The following is a 17242-nucleotide window of genomic DNA, read 5'->3' on the forward strand; positions in this document are numbered from 1 at the left end:
CACTGTCTTTAGTCTGAAATATGAGCTTTATCAGGTATAAAATATTTTCATAACTCATCCATACTCATAATCAGATAAAAATAATTCTTATTTAAAATATACATTTAGCTTCTTACTGAAAGGACTCTTGAATATCTAAATAAACTGCTTTTTTAAAGATCCCCAAGCACTTGTGCACAGTGAACAGGAGTGGGACAGCCCCAGCAGCTGGGGGCAGGTCCCAGTTCAAGTCCTGATGTCCTCTGTCACATCCAGCAGTGCCAGCTCCCGGATCTCCTCCAGCAGCTGGTACAGGCTGGGCCCCTTGGTCTGGCAGAACTCCAGGGACTCCTCATCCATCACTTCCAGCCTGGCTCTGTCCTGGGCACGCTGGGCCTCCTCTGCAGACTGGCTGACTTCCTTCACCAGGTCAGACTTCACCACGTGGAGGCCCTTGTGGGCAGCCTCGGTGTCCGCAGTGTGGTGTGGTGCGTTCCTGATGATCTCCAGCTTGATGGTTTCAGCGTGGCAGCGGGAACTCTGCACAAGGATCCTCACCTGCAAAGCAATACTGTGTTCAAATTTCTGATGGTGCCATTTCCTTTCCTCTCCTCAGATGAGATACTCACTGTGATGTGATCGAAAAGGCTCAAGGTCATCGAGTCTCCAGCAGCTGTAGTGGAGGTGATTTTATGCTGAGAGCGATGGAGGGATCCAGGCTTCCACTGGCAGCTCCCAGCCCCTTGGCAGGAGATAACCAAGCCCTCTTTGTTTTTCATGTAGGCTGCACCTTTGATTCCATACCTACAGAAGAGCAGAGAGAAGCTGTTCTAACCATTTTCAGGTCTCAGCTTTGAATCCCAGAGGCTGGCTGGGATTGTAGAAAAGCAGCAGGAAGGGGCAGGCATGGCAGGCTGATAATCCTGCCTCAGGAACAGGATAGGTGGTGTTAAAGAAACCCAGACATGAAGACAGCATGGAGACAGTGACTGAAATGTTTTGAGAGTAGCGAAGCAGAAGTGAAATAGTCAGTGATCCATTATCTTAGTGCTGGGTGGGGCCTGGAATGGATCAGTGATGGGAGAAGAGCAGCTTTACAGGTTTTTCCAGCCAGACGGTGAGGAGACAGTTCTCCATTTTAAAAGAAGCTCCTTAAGAGCTTCTTTTAGAGCAGCAGCGTGTTTGCCCTGGGTTCTCTGTAAGGCACCGGCCTTTTCTGGCTGGGGAGGCTCTTAGGCCAGCCCCGTGGAATGCTGGAGATGCCAGATGTGAAGTGAGCTGTGCCAGGCCGTGCCCTCCTGGCACTCCAGCAGCAGCAGGTGTCCCTCCCAGCCCCGGCTCACCGTGGCACGAAGACCAGCACGCCGTTGGTGCGGATGGAGTAGATGACCCCGTCGGCCACGCAGCGCTCGTCGCTCTCGGCGCTCCTGTCTCGGAAGTACATGCACTGGAAGAGCTCTGTGGACTGCTTCTGGGCACGCTGGGCTGCCTGTGAGCACCCCACACACACACACAGACAAAAACCTATGTAAATATTCCAACAAGCATCTCTGCCTTGGACTTCCACAGCTGCTTTTGCCCATTATTTAATCTCCTACCTGTCCCCAGGAAAAATTACATCTAAAACAAAATCCTACGTGCAGTGCAAATGAAGAATGAACACTTTTACTACCACTCTCAGAAGAAAAGTGATATTTAAAAAAACCCCAAAGCACTACAAATAAAAGTAAAGTGATGCTCTTAATTCACAAAAGCCACAGTCAGGAGTGGTATCCCATTCCCTAGGGCACCATGGAGACTCCCAGAAGGACACCCTTACCCGGTTCCTGTTATTGATGTGTCTGCACAATTCCTCCAGGTCCTTGTTGCTGATGATGTTATCCTTCACATCCCCCGTGGTTCCCCTCAGGGTCGCTGCCATCAGCAGCCTGTGCACAACGATGTCAGCGTATCTCCTGATGGGAGAGGTGAAGTGAGTGTACTTCTCCAGGGCCAGCCCTGCCAAGAGAGAGGAACACAGATGAGCAGTCAAAGCCTCCCCCAACAGTTCAGAAATCACAGAACGGCAGGAAAGTGGCCAGATACCATAGTGATGAAACTGCTCCTCGGGACAAGAGCCAGTTGAGAAGTAGAGGGCGTTGGACATGGCGTGGGTGGCCATGGAGCGCAGCAGTTTGTTCACAATGGGGTCCGAGGGGTCGTTTGCTCTGTCCAGGGACTCGGCCAAAGCCTTGTTAGACCTGGCAAAAAGGTGTTAATTCCAAAGAAAATGGCACTAGCCCTGGTTATAATGGCTCACAGTTAAGAACAGCATAAAACCCACACAGATGTTAATAGTTATTAATTAAAAAAATGGCAAGCAGAGTGATATTGAAACTCTAAATGCAATTTAGTAACAGCTCTGCTCTAAGAAAATGTTTAGAAAAATCCCAGTTTTCACTCAGTTGTCTGCTGCAACTGATGCCCTTTACCATGGCCTTCTCATCTGATCTTGCCCAAGTAATTATGAATTATTTTGAGTCATTTAAAATTACTACATTGCACAGAATTCACCTAATTTAAATCAGTACTCTCTTACACAGGAAATACAGTGCAAACAAGGCCACTGCAGAGCTTGACCACTGCACAGTGAGTGAACAAATGTTGTCTGGGTATGTCTAAAATTAATCAGCCACTGCCATTTGGATTACACCCAGCAGAATGTAGGCAGCTTCTCCTGGTCAGAACATCATCAGAAAGGTTCTGATAGAACTCCTTTTAAGAACTGCTATGCAGTGTCCCTTAACATTGATACTCAGAGCTAGAATTGTTTAACAATACCATGGCCAAACAGTTAATTGCTTAACTTCAATTACAGAACTTTAGTAATAAAAGCTACCGTGTGTCTATTGAGAAGCCTTTGGCACTGGCACACTCCCGAAGCTCAGTGAAGAATTCCTGGCGTGGTGGAGGGTGCTGCCGCAGCAGAGCTTGGTGGGGGAAATCCTCGGAAATCCTTTTCGCCACCCAGTGGTTGGCCAGGATCATGCATTCCGCCACGGTCTCGTGCACTTCCAGCGGCTGCTTGGGGATGAGGTCATGGATGTTCCGTTTGTCATCCAGCTGCACTCGGATCTCGATCCCCTCCAGCTCCAGCGCGCCGCAGCGGTCCCGCTTGGCCCGGACGTGTCGCGCTATGTCGGTGAGCTTGGATATGGCCCAAACCAGCTCAGCCAGCTTCTGCTGCCTCGCTCCTTCATCCAGGCCTTTCAGCTCCAGGATGTCCCCCACGACACTGGTGTCCCCATCCAACAGTCCCTGGGCTGTCTCATACTCCAGCTTGTAGGCAGAGCGGATCAGGGTTCTGCTGTACTGAACCCTCAGCGTCTCGAACGATTCCTTCTCCAGCTCCCACAAGACGCTCACGGCGTATCTTAAAGACAACACCACAGAGTTCTGGAACAGTTCTGGTAGACCTAAACTCCCATTGCAAGCACATTCAACTCTTAGAAATTTATAGATTTAATTCTGGTTGTGGAAGCATCATTTTTTTTTTCTTCATGAAACCAGTGCTCAGCAACTACACCACTGAATAATGCACTTGCCTTTCAGTCTCATGCATCACAACTGAAATGAGCTACACAGCAGTATCTTCAATTCATCTGCTGAAGCACAGTACCCCTAAGGTATAAGGTCTCCTTTATATTAGAGCAGAGCTACACTGTGATAGTTATTTTTATCCATTTTTATTTCATTAGTCAGATGCATCCACAATGAACATCTCTGTACCCTGAATGTCCTCATGCCAGCCTTGCATATCCTCATGCCAGCAGCCAACTGAGCCTGTAAATTGATATAAAAAGGTCTACAAAATTCACCCTACCTGTGGTAGAAGTGAAAGGTAATTTTTAATGTACACAGTTCTCCCAGTAATAATGCAAAATGACTTGTGGAAGTGTCCCTGCTGAGAACATCTCCCAAGCCCTACCTGTCCACGCCGCTGAGCAGGGAGCACAGGTCAGCGCTGAGCACGGAGGGCAGCATGTCATAGCGCCGGTCTGCCAGGTAATACGTGGTAGCCCTGGAACAAAACACAGCTGCTGCTCTGCCCACCCACAAACACTGCTCTACAGCCTGACTGGAAAAGGTTATTCCCACAGAACACTCACAGGTGCAATACCAAAGTCAAATTATTTAAATAGCTATTTGGACAGTACAGCCCTGATTTTGCCTTCCTTGGTATTTCAGCTGTCATTAAGGGCAGAACCAGGGCTGGACAAAATTTGCTCACTGAAGAGGTGACTTAATCAAACATCTCTGCTGCCTCCACATTATACTTCTTTGAATCTACAAAGAATACAGTTCATGAAGTGATTCAGCAGTTTAAGTTCAAGACACCGGCAATAAAAGAAAAAAGAGAATGAAATATTTGCACATTAAAAGACAAGATTGAATATTAAAACATAAGCCTGACAAATACCTCTGGAATTAATTCCATTTTGTGGGTGTTCATCTCCCTTGGAATGCAAACAAGTGGTTTTTAAAGGTACTTTAAGTCACAGATGTTAAATTTGACTATGAAGTCAAGAAGAATGATTAGGGAAAATAAACTTGGATAGCTTTCTGGAAAATGTGTCCAAATAAAAGCAGAATGTCATTAGTTACCTAATAGTTTAATTAGCTTTAGTAAGACATGAAAGGTGAAAGCATGTTTTTTCCCTTCCAAAGTTTCCTTAGGGTAGCATCACAAACTTCTGAGCTCCATAAATTTTCTAATTTCCAGAAAATAACTCACCTTGCTCTGGCCTCTACATCAGTGTAGGAATTTGCTGCCACGAAGTGAGTCACATCTGCAATGTGCACCCCCAGCTCGAGGTTCCCGTTGGGCAGAGTCCTGACAGAGAGAGCATCATCCACATCCTCGCAGCCCTTGGGGTCAATGCTGAATATCAGGTGGGTATCTCTCAGGTCAAGGCGTTTTTTCACCTCCTCTGGACTCACTTTCCATGGATTCTTTGGAGAACTCACTGGCATTTCACTCATCTACAGAAATATTGTTGATGAACACAGATTTATGTATTTTCTACAAAAAGATGCCAACAATTAGGTTGAATTAGTTTTTCAAATTCTTCTTTTGTTTCATTTTACAAGTCCATTACGTATACTTTACAGAAAGGATGGAAAACATTAAAAAGAATTCTATGTGACTTAGTAACCAATGTTATTACTGTGGTGATACTGCAGCTCTGGCAAATATAACCACTACATATTGGTTTTTTAGTCTTTTTCTTTCTATTAATTGTAGGTATAATCAAAATAGTTCTCTATGAAAGCTGGTTCCTCTCCCAGTTGAAAACAAAGTATTTAATACAATAATTTCAGTAGTATGAGGCCTTTAGGATCAGTAGCATAACCACATACTAAAGGCAGAAAAATCTTAAAAGTCTACCTCAAATTTGAATTAAGACTTTGTAATCTTCTCCTCACAGCAAAAGGATTATCTTAAAATCACTACTGACTTGAAAATCCATACTATCAATAGAACCACTGATCCAAGAGATTCCAGAAAAATGAAGTAAAATAATAATAAATGTTCAGCTTTTAAAATGGGCTTTTCAAAAACCCACGGGCAACAAAGATGTCAAGCTTTAAGGGAGTCCCGCTCTTTGAGAAACAAGACCCTGGAAATGAACAGAAAAGAGTGGATCTGATCACAGAGACAAACCTGGATTTCTGAGAAAGGGGCAGCACAAATGCTGTTCTCCACCAGAATAGCTGCAATCTCCCCCTCGAGGTCCCCAATCCTGCCCAGCACTCTCACAAAGTGCCCGTTCGGGTACAGGGAAGTCGACTCCCAGGAATCAATGCGCACCACAACTCTGTACTCCTGCAGGGAGACAGCTCTGTCACAGCAGCTCTGTGCTCCCAACACAACCTTACATTTACAGAAAAAACCCAAAGCAAGTGGTATGTAAGTGCTCAGGGCAGCTGGACTGTGGCCCAAATTCAGACCTCAAGCTTTGTTACCTGACAGGAGCTGAACACAATCCTTCAAGGCAGAAATGGAACCCTCCCAGATTCTGTTTTACCATGGTTTTGTCAAGGAAAACATCATTAGAGCCTGTAACGCCCACCCAGCTTTGTAGGAACAGAGAACACTTCAGTTAAATTACCTGTAATGCCTCAGCCTGCTGAGTGCTGATCCGGATTTTGGGAATTCGGTAATCCCAAGGTGTTACAAGGACTTTCTGAGCATTTCTGCCCTGGGACTGGCTCTCTTCTTTAGAGGGGAAAGTGACCACATAATCCCTCCAGTTCTTCTGGATGATTCCAACTACTTTACCTTTAAATCAGGAACATTGTGCATTAAAGAATTAAACAGAACCAAGAAAGCAAATATGTGGGAATGCAGGAGATTCAGTGCTTTGTAAAATCAACTGATGTGTCCCCAAATCTGTTACAACTGCCAACAACATATGGTGTGCAGACAATACAGTGTGTCATAAACTACTGTTGGCACAGGCAGATTTTAATGAGCTTTTATTTATGTGGAGACTAACTCATTGTATAGATTTCAACTGATACACAACATAAATTATTCAGAGATTCCTACTGCTGCTGAAATGTGGCCAATTCTAGTAATACAGAGAATTTTTAGTAGCAAAGAGCAAAACAAAACATGATTTCCCTACAAAAAGAAAATTAACCTCTTGAAACTTTTAGCTCTGACCTCAACAAACTTTTAAGATGCAGCTACAGCTGCAGAGTAATCATTTCAAACAAGACTCTAAGTTCCCATGGTACCCAGGCATGTCACATGGGGATGCTTTTTCACCTAACATTTTTTCCCCATTATTTATCAGCAGGGAATTCAAAGGATGCTTCTCCTTACCTGTGGGCATAGGGTCACCCGTGGTGTCTGCAGGTGCTTTGTCCTCAGTCTCATTTTCACAGAGGGCAACAGTCCTTCCCTTCCATTCATGCACAGGCAGCAACTCAACCACAACCACATCCCCGTGGATTGCACGATTCCGAGCCTTGGTCCCATAAATAAGGATGTCGCTTTGAAGTTCTGTATTTAAAATAAAAGGAAACAGAACTGGAATCTTCTAAAAAAAAATCAAAACCCTCCATTCTTGGCAGCATTCTGCTGAAATAACAGAAAATGACTTTTCCAAAATGATTTCTTCCAAAAAGGACTACTGGCAAGAAATTAATACTAAAAGGAAATGAAACGATTTTCCTCTTTTTTTTTAAGGATCTTTTAAGGAATTCTGTAAGTGAACTTTTGGATAAAAAGCAGCATAGGCTGGGATAAGTTCATTGTTCTCAGGCAGCAGCTATAAAAACAGCACAGTTAAATTGTGAAAGCCACTGCCACAGGATTCTGGGGAGGATTCAGAATAAAACAAGCTTTTAAAAAATAATGAGTATATTGAGCACTGGTTTGACTGCAGGGTCTGTCACAGGAACATTTGAAAGCAGTTATTAGTGAGAGCTGGGCCAGTGTGTCTGTGCAAGGGCAATGGACTGTTCCTTCAAAGGTGCTGATTAGTAACTCATGCCAGAGAGACAATCCTGGATCACTTTGGATCAGCTTGATCCAAAAGGCAATTTTCCAATTATGTTCACAAAGACCAGCTTCCTAACCTTGCCAACAGCTATGCAAACTCTTATTGCAGTCAAAGGAGTGGCCACCTGAGGCTAGAGCAAAGCACAGGGACAATTTGCAGCAGCATTTCCCTTCAGAGAGGTGCAGGCAAACAGGACAAGAGGCCAGAATGTGGCCAAAGGGGGTGAGAAAGAGGAAGGAGTTCTCCTCACAGGTCCCACCCTCTGGTTAATCCTTCAGCCTCCTTTCTGCCCATGGGAACCACAGGCACTGCAGTGTCTCAGCCCTCAGCTGGTTTGGTAACTGAACTCCTCTCACCTGTGTCCTTGCTGCCAGCCCCCTGAAGCCGAACAAAAGCTTCCAGCTGTGCTCGGTGCTTGTTGACATTCAATGCACCCTGGAAGAGACCAACAGACCAACCAACGGGTGAAACACCCTAAAAATAGACAACTTTAAAGGATAACATTTTGGGGGTTACAGTTATTTTTGCATTAATTAGTTTTTATTGATCCGTAGGTTATTTTGAACCCAGCTGTTCTCTCTAAAGGGGGGAATGCAGGGTGTAGGACTTCAAGTGTTCACTTCTGGCAAAGTAAATTCTTTTAAATGCTGAATTTATTTGTAAGATGGTAAATGACATTTAACTCCAAGCACAGGCAGTGTAAGATTACTTTTGCTGTCTGCCTTAGCAGAGAATCTGGCATTATTTCAACAAGAAAGAAAAGCTTCAGTCTTTCTGTTCATATTTTATTCCTGCCTCTGCTAAAATTGCCGAGAAAGGAAAAAATCACTGCCTCTAATTCTTTAAATTATTTCTAAAGGAAGGACACTTGTCTACCAACAATCCATATTAAGGCCCTGAACAGCCATAAACCTGTAAATTAATTTCATTGACTGAGAGATCTCTGTGCAAATGAAGTTAGAACTGCTGCCTTTGTGCAGCACTATTTATATTTAAGAACAAGGTCTCTCTGCTTCAAATCACACCTGGTCTCTCAATTTACAGGTACACCACATATCAAGTTGAAGAAAAAAACATAGCAAATTTCAAATCCTCAATAGCCAAATCTTACTTTAACTCTTCCAAGACAAAAAAAAAAACAAACACGTCACAATACAGCATAGGGGAAATATTTTGAGAATCCTAAGAATTCTAATCCTTTCCATCCTCTTGTTTTTCGTTTTCTTTTCCTCTTCCCACCACAGCCACATTTCTTTCTCTAATCACTCTATTTCAGGCAGCTCAAGGGATCAAGCACAAGACTGCATTGCTCTGTGTATGTTCTCTAGGTAACAAATACCTGCAGGTATCTTCCAGACTTGATGCCAGCCTCCAGTACTTCCACAGGTAAGTGCTCAGGATATTCTTTTCCATGGTTCTCTTGGCTTTCACTCTCCCGCTCACGCCGAGCTTGGACTATGGAGTCAAAGAGCTCATGGGCAGCCTTCAGGTCAGGCCAGAAGTTATCCAAGTAATTCTGTAGGCACAAATAGAAGTAAACAGAAATGTACTCTGAGATCTCTGTTCTTTTAATAATGCATTTGGAAAGCCCATAGTGGACAGGATCTGTCTCACACTGTACCCAAGTAACACAATGGTAATGATGAGTCTGCTCTAAGCCCCACAGATCTGTCCCAGGTTCAGCCTAATCCACTGCTAAATACAACAAAGGTCAATCAGTTTGGTGCAGCTTTTACTCAACATCCTTTCACAGCTGAACATGAACATCCCATGCCCAGATCCCACTGAGTACCAGTGGTATCAGAGATGGACACCAAAATGAAGAATGATCTTCTCAGACATCACTGCACCCTCAGCAGTCCAGGTAAGAACATTGTTAATGGATATTTACAGTTGCTTATGGACTGCTTGCATTCCAGATTTAGGCAGCTGCCTGAGGGAACTGATCACTGCTCATCAATGGCAAATTCCTTAAAAACAAGGAAAAGGTCTCCTGAGAAAGATGACCTTTATCCTCACAGCTGCCTTTTATCTTTCCAGCTCTCTCCTTTTTTCTGAGATTCCCACAAGTGACATATTTGCTTGCTTTGATAAATGGAGATATGAGCTACCTCACAGTTTTATTGAATGTAAACTCTGGCATGATTTGCAATATACTTTAATGTACTTCCTTCATCATTTTGATGCAGCATAAAGGAAACCTTTTATTTTTCTGGCATGTTACCTTGAAGGAAATCACAAACACTCCTTCTGTTTCATTTCCGTACTGCCTGATAGCATCTTCATCTTCTGTTACCATAACAACTGGCATCTGACCCAGGCAGTGATTGTGATACCAGGCTGCTGCATTGTAAATATTCCTAGAAAAGCAAAGTTTGAAATAAGACTTCTGGCACAGCTCATTTGCTACTTGCAAGATTTTGCTGGCTTTGTATAAACGAGATTTTGATTTAACACTCAGTCTTTTGAGAGATATACACCAAGCTACAGAAATGTTCTTCTGCAAAAATGTTCCTGTACCATTCTTAAGCCCCACAAGAAGAGAGCAGAATAGAATGTTTCCTCCTCAGTACATCCACTTGTGCCCTGGCTGCAACACAACATGAAGTTCCACTGAGTGACTGTAAAAAGCAGGCTGGAGATGCAAAGACTCTGATGCTACGGTGTGACTTTAAACTGATCCAGCTTTTTCTTTAGCATTATTGCATTTAATTTAATTATATTTTGTCCATTTCCCTAAGAAAACAATGCTGATACTTGTATAATCATAAAGCATAATGCAGACTTGCAGTGCCTGTGAACTGTTGCAGAGCTCAGCGGAGCAGGAGCACGAACTCTCACATTCCTAAAATCACAATGCTGTGCAATGTGACACTGCAGAGGCTCAAACAAACCTGGTCTGCCACTTCTCCATGGATTCTCCCTTCTCCCTGGGCAGGTAGCAGTGCTGGTGGAATTCATTAGCAAACACAGTACAGTCATGACGGGGATCCTTCAATAGATTCCGTAACTTGTTGTACTGCCTGCGATGAGAAAAGGTAAATATATTCTTGTGTCTGCTTTTGAAAATGCTATTTTAACTCACTGTGAAAATACAGCTGAAAAACTCCAGGGAAATTACTGTCATGCACAGAGAAATGCACTCTTTAAATTACACCACTGATGATAAATCCTAAACCATCACCTGCAAGCAAACTTTATTAAGTTCCCTCATGAACACTTCTGATTTTAAACATACTTGTTTTCTACTGAGCCCCACAAAACATCCTAAATGTTCAGGAACTTGTTTTATTTGTCACTTTTGGGGCAAGTGCTATTACTTTAAAAGCCTTCATGCTTTAGAAATATGGGAAGGCCCTGAGAGTAAATTTTACTCTGAAATGCTATGGCAATGCCCAGGTTAATGTCTGGTGAGATAAGTATACCGTGCAATATTCATTGCTCCCCAAAGACAAATGCTCAGGCATCAATAGAGCAAACCAAAACCTGTCCATAATCTAGCTGTGGGCACATAATAGATCATTACTGCAAAGTCTAATGAATTCCTGCCACCAGCCATTTGATTAGTTAATAATGCTGCAGGTTTCATATTGCTCCTATCAAGTGAAAACTATGCCAGGCATTGATATCCATGGATCACAAAGGATCCCAGTCCTTCCCCCTTCTGTAAAACTACATTGAGATGCTTGAAAGGCCTAAAAAATTATGCATTTTATAAATTAGTATTTTTACTTCAATCTAAATAAAAAATAAGTTCTTATGGGATAAATACCTGCGTCCCTTCTGATGTTGCACAGCCTGACAAGCTGTTTGCATGAAAATAATTCCTTTCAGCTCTGGAAACTCCAGAATCTCCAGGTACTCCTGAACAACCTTGCAGTCAGGGACAACATAGTGTGTGACATCATCTGACAGCAATTTTCCATCTAGAAGATAATTCAGAGTTACAAGGTTCAAACTTTCAGTTGAAATAATGGTTTCTTGAAAATATTTCCTGATATAAGAAAATCTGAGTTGTGTCTCCTCAAATGGGAACATTTCTTTTTCTGATGAACAAAATTACAGCTATTATGGTTTAATCCTGTGGTCCATAAATTTGTGACAAAACCCTTTTGCATCCACTGATGCCAAAATTTAGTGCAAATTCTATCCAGAGGAGTGAAAAAGATCCACTTTCATTATGAAAAGGCTATCACTTAAAAGAGTGAAGGTTACAGTTCTTTCTCTGCTTCCATATGAAAAAGGGACTATACATTTGGCACAGAAAATCTTTTCATGGAATTTCTAAAGGCTGTAGAATTGTGAGCAGTTCCTTTACCCTGCTCTCACAGCCCTCTCTGTTCAAACACACCATTTACAGCAGGCTCTTTACATAAAAGAGCACAGGTAAGGGTGCATGTAGAGAAAACCACTGCTACTGCAAAGAAAAGATGTTTTTAAACCTAAACTATCAACCATCAGTGTTAATTTTCTTTATACAGACTCTAGCCCTTAGGAATATGCCATCAAAATATCAGACACAACACATCACAGATGACATCTTAAAAAGTACCTCAAAATTCAAGAGTTTAATTGCTTTTGGTATTTCAAAGATTACCCAAAAGCTTTCGGATGGGAGGGGATCTCCACTGTATTTTTTCTTAAAACCTATTTACTATTTATTATAAACACTGAACTCACCACAGTGCAGACAAATTATACAGAATACAGGATATAGATATTAACAAGTCAGGTTATTTTTATTATTCCTTAGAAGCTGACACAGAAGGGACAATCTCTGAGCTGTGACCACAAGAAGTGTGAATCCAGCCAGCACAGTTGTGCACGCAGAAACTTGGCCTCACCTCACACTGAAGGCTGATAATGGATGATGGCAGCAGATATACAAGAAAGCTAATAGTTATTAATAATTCAGAAGAGCATTAGAAGTGAAGTGTCAGTGGAAGATGTGGGAGCTGTGCCCATAGGAAGCTATCCTTGCCTAACCCATCCATCGGGAGCAGAATGACTCCCAGGCAGGCACACTCACCCTTACTAGCACCTGCTGATGGGATTTTTGCAGGCAGTCTCTCACAGGGCATGAAATGGATTTGCTCAGCACACTGTGTAGAGTCAGGAAGGAAAACAAATATTTCCCTCACATCTGGGTTACCTTGAATAATCGCATAGGGACATATTCTGATAGTCACCTGTAGAACAATTTACATTTAAGTCCAAAAGAGGGGGAGTTAGACACAGCAGGAAAGGTTAGAGTTTTTTCTGATATGTGCCTTTAATTTATCCTTGAGGAATTCACAACCAAATGCAGTATTTTAGGGAGCAGTAACTATCACTAGTCCTATACAGCAGTAATACACTATAATAATCTAAGTAATACACCTTCTGTCCTCAATTGCAACCTAAATCAAAAGTGAAAACATCTATGCCAATCAGAGTTCCAAAGGAAAAAAAAAAAAGTGTCACAATTCTCAACCTTTTCTTTCAGGCAAGGCATTTGGTCGATTTCAACAGGGTAGATATTATGTTTGTTATTTACCAGTCATTTTCCTGCATCAAATAAATTGTGCTATTGAACAACAACAACAAACCCAACTGAAATATCAACCACAGCTCTGGTGATGATCTACGATGCCAGCACCACAGTACGTAAAAACAACAACAAATGCAGACATCAGAGCCTGGCAGCCTTCCCGTGTCTGAAATGCCCTGATATAACACAGGCAATTACATTTAATTACTGAACAGAAATAGCTGCTGATGCAGAATTACAATGGCTTCAAGAAAATGGCTTGGCCCCATTGTAATACTTAACAGGTATGTATAGAATTTAACTCATGCTATAAACCACCACCCTGCAGAAATTAATTCATTTTAAAGGATCTTTTAAAACAAGAGAAGTGTAAAAATTGAACAATCCTTTAGCCTTTTATCACTGCCAGTAAACTGTTCACAGTTAAACCCTCTAACAATCAACTCCTCCATTTCTTCCACTCTTAACGCCTCGTTGATTTCTCAGGATCTTGCTTTAAAGGAAAACCATTGGTACAGCCGTGATTTGTTCAGCACCATCCGGACACCCAAGGATGGGGATCACCCCTTCCCCTTCAGGGATAACCCTTGCCCGAAGATCATTCTCTGTCCTCGGGGGTTCCCCCAGCTCAGGGATCACCCCAGTTCAGGGACTGCCCCAGCTCAGGGGTCAGCTCTGCCCAGGGATCCCCCCAGCCCAGGGATCACTTTGTCCCCAGCTCTGCCCCCCGCACCCGCGGCCCCGGGGGGCGCCGCCCACCACCCCAGCGCGGCCCGCGGGCGATCCCGGTTCTGTCGGTGCTCGCCCCCGGCTCCCCCCAGACCCCTCACGGCGGAGCCTCACCGCGGGCGCAGGCGGCGCGGCACTGGGCGCTGCGGCACAGGGCGCTGCGGCACGGCACGTCGGGGCGCAGGTAGTGCTCCCGCACCACCCGCACGGCGCGGCCCTGCTGCCCCCGCAGCTGCAGCACCTTCTCCGTGCGGAGCATCGGGGCGGCGGGGACCCACCGGCAATGGCGGAGACCGGTGGGGACCGGCGGCCCCGAGGCCGCGACTGCCGGGGCGCCTGCGCGGGGCGGGGCGGGGCGCGGGGTCACAGCGCGGGGATCGGCTTCAACCGAGGGGCGGGAAGAGAGCGGGTGGGGCGGGCTGAGGGAACCAAGGCAGCGTAAGGGAACCGGGTGGGAGCGAGCTGAGGGAACCGAGCGGGAGCGAGCTGAGGGAACCGAGCGGAGGGACGAGTGGGAGCGAACTGAGGGAGCTAGAGCTGAGGGACAGCGGGAACGAGCTGAGGGAACCGGGCGGGATCGAGCTATCGAACTGAGGGAACCGGGGCGGTCTGAGGGACGGGCGGGATCGAGCTGAGGGGACCGGAACCGGAGCTGAGGGACGGCTGGGATCGAGCTGAGGGGACTGGAACCGGAGCTGAGGGACAGACGGGACAAGCTGAGGGACAGCGGGGACGAGCTGAGGGAACCAGGGCGGCCCTGAGGGGCGGGCGGGAGCGGGCTGAGGGGGAGCCCGACCCGTGCAAGCCCTGAGGGAGCCCAGGCTTGTGTGGCTGGGCGAGCACGGAGGGCCGATTCCCTTCAAGTGAGGGATGCAGTTGTGTGAACCTCCATGGTCTTTCACGGCATCTTCCAGGAGAAATTACAGGTCCGTTTCCCACCCCGATTTTATGTGATCACATGCTAGAGCACTCCGGGAGGTGGGGATCAGGGCAAGGGTGTGTAAGGAAAGCAGGCAAGCCCTAATGACAACTTATTTCATAGTAATCACCACTATTGTCCTTCACATTTACAGAGCAGAAGATAAAGGCACTGACAGATGAAGTCTAGTCCAAGATGAACCAGAAAAGCAGTGGAAGGTCAGGAGCCCAAAGCAGTGTTTCTGGGTCTGAGTCAGTGCTCTGTGTCTGTAATGCTGCCAGTGTGGCATTTTGGGGATGATTGTTTTGACTCTTAGAAAAGCATTCATACTTTCTCAAATGATAATTGCCTACACCATAACTTTACTTGAGCATAAATACATGGTGAGAGCTGTGTAGTGTTTGTCCTTAGGAGGGAAAAAACCACTGGGAAAGAGCCAAGGCAGTATGTCACTGTATGTTCCTGTTTATTCTACTTCTTATTTTTCACATGTTTTATAAAATGTGTATCTCCAATGACTAATACTTCTAAGTAACCAATTTGTGCCAGTAAATGGAAGCACCATCTGTAAGAAGCTGATTTGCAGAAGCCAAGTTCTCAAACATCTGAGGAGGAGGAGGTGTTATAACTTAGTGAGAGACGACCAAAGTGTAGACTTGGGTTTGGGAGTCAGGATGATTTCAGATGTATTATGTAAGCAGGATGTGAGAGGAAAAGGGAAATGGAGAGCAAAATGATGGGGCTCTTGTTCAGCAAGAGCAAAGATGAAACAACCCATGCTGATAGAAAGGGTAAGAAAAACTCAGCATTTGGTAAAAAAAGACATTTAGTTGAGTTTGAAATGTAGCAGATGCTGATTGCTGACACAGTGAGGAACACAGACCAGTGTGCTTACTCAGTGACATTCAATGACTGTAATAAAACAAAGGTTAATTAAATAGAAGTAGCTGAGATCACTGCTCCCATTTGTGCAGTTTCACAGAGGAAAATGGAAGACCTTTGGGCCAAGTTCATGCCCTGGGGATACAGTTGAGTAGCTGCACGTGTATTTATAACATCCTAGTCTGAGCAGTTTTATCATTCTTGAGTTTCTCCACTTCCTTCCTCTCTTAGAAGAAACCTCAAATGGTTGCAAAAGGCCAAGCTGGAGTCACTAGAGCCAGAGAGACCTCTTGACACTTTATCTGACAGCTGAATTTGTCCCTGTGAGATCAGAGATGAACTTTCCTGCTCTGGTATTTCATGCTGATCTGGCAATTATCTTCACACAGGGCAAGAAGTTTGTGCAGGAAAAGCCAAAACTAGCAAGATAACATGTGCATGTTGAATTGTTTAAAAATAAAAGTTGCAAAAATGTTGGTGTATCAATACTGGAAGATCTTACCACATGTTGAAGAATAAAGATGAAATGCAGTCTGCTTGCAGAACTATGGGACATATATTGCTTCATACAGCTTAACTTCATAAAGTACTTTGTAAAGAAAAAAGCTATGGTAGAATACATTGCTCCCTTTGTGCAATGCCCCTGTGGATAACACCAGCCAGTGCTGGAGAAGCTGTTATTTTTACATGGGCAATAGAAGCCTTTAAGCTGTGCCTGCCTGGGATGGGAAGTGGGAGCCTTTGGGAGCTCTGCCTGCCTGCAGAAGGTGTCAGGAGGTGCAGGACACATCTCAGAGCGTTGCCTTTTAACACAAGTGCTTGGGCAAACAAGTTTGAGGTCACTGGGGAGTGCCAGCAATTGGCTCAAGTCTCCCAAGCCTGACTCATCTGACAAATGCCACAAACAAGAGGCAGAAGATAAACCTGGATCCACACAGTCATGGAATCAATAGAAATTGTATCTTTCCATTTGAAAAAGGCCTTTTTATATTTTTTTTTTCCTCCGAGTACCCTGTGACTGAGGTAGAGGATGCAAGATTTGATTATCTTATAGCATGTTTTTGAAGTTGGTTCTCCCATTCTTAAAGCAATTGTGGATCACTTGGCAGTTCAGCACCTCCTTCTAACTCATCCTAAACTTGATAAATGTTCTTTTCTCTTGGAGATTCCTTTGCTGGCTCAGTCAAAGCCAAGTATTGTAAAAATTGCACCCCCATCTAGAAAGGTCTTGGATTAATATGCCATTCTTTGCACTCATAAAAAAGAAATATATCAGGTGATCTTAACAATGTCTGTTTTATGTAATCCCGTGTCCACTGGCATTAATTATGTCACCCTCCTTTAATTATTTTTGTCAGATCTCATGTTAATTAGACTGTTATTTTGCTTAGGATTGCACTTTGACTGATGATTATCTCATTTATCCTTTAAAATAATTTCTACAGCGTTACAAAGAGAATGCTAATATTCTTCTCATTTTAGCGAAAAGAAAACGATTTTTCATTCGTGCATTTTTGGGCTTCCGAATATTCTCCGTGGATTTCCGTTCGTCCAAGCCCCCGTTAGTCCTTGGCGTCCGCAGTGCCGGACACTCCCGCTGGGGGACGCTCTGTAATCGAGTTTGGGCTGAAATCGGAACTTTCCCTTCCC

At 44.2% G+C, this 17242-nt stretch overlaps 1 protein-coding gene across 2 annotated transcripts; it reads right to left on the minus strand.

The window, feature by feature from the left end:
- Nucleotides 1–7: 7 nt before the first annotated feature.
- On the minus strand, nucleotides 8–14050 carry DIS3L (DIS3 like exosome 3'-5' exoribonuclease). Of its 2 annotated transcripts, XM_054641783.2 has the most exons (17): nucleotides 13906–14050; nucleotides 11305–11458; nucleotides 10427–10555; nucleotides 9757–9892; nucleotides 8872–9048; nucleotides 7889–7967; nucleotides 6851–7030; nucleotides 6132–6301; nucleotides 5684–5845; nucleotides 4754–5001; nucleotides 3947–4039; nucleotides 2858–3391; nucleotides 2065–2219; nucleotides 1799–1977; nucleotides 1323–1468; nucleotides 609–783; nucleotides 8–537 (listed from the first exon to the last, which is right to left on the minus strand). In XM_054641783.2, exons 1-17 carry the CDS (start codon nucleotides 14048–14050, stop codon nucleotides 226–228), a joined length of 3174 nt encoding a protein of 1057 aa, XP_054497758.2. In that variant the 3' UTR covers nucleotides 8–225. The 2 variants fall into 2 exon arrangements, with proteins under 2 accessions (XP_054497758.2, XP_054497760.2); XM_054641785.2 differs by lacking the exons at nucleotides 6132–6301; nucleotides 7889–7967; nucleotides 8872–9048; ... (2 more) ...; nucleotides 11305–11458; nucleotides 13906–14050 and having other exon boundaries at nucleotides 6851–6904.
- Between the last annotated feature and the right edge of the window lie 3192 nt (nucleotides 14051–17242).

This window comes from Agelaius phoeniceus, chromosome 13 (assembly GCF_051311805.1).
Source record: "Agelaius phoeniceus isolate bAgePho1 chromosome 13, bAgePho1.hap1, whole genome shotgun sequence".
Lineage (NCBI taxonomy): Eukaryota > Metazoa > Chordata > Aves > Passeriformes > Icteridae > Agelaius > Agelaius phoeniceus.

Coding starts and splice junctions, on each gene's coding strand:
- DIS3L (XM_054641783.2), bottom strand. CDS start 14,050: ATGCTCCGCACGGAGAAGGTGCTGCAGCTGCGGGGGCAGCAGGGCCGC. Junction 4,040..4,753: donor GATGTAGAGGCCAGAGCAAG/GTGAGTTATTTT, acceptor GTTTTGTTCCAG/GGCTACCACGTATTACCTGG. Junction 3,392..3,946: donor CTGCTCAGCGGCGTGGACAG/GTAGGGCTTGGG, acceptor GTTGTCTTTAAG/ATACGCCGTGAGCGTCTTGT.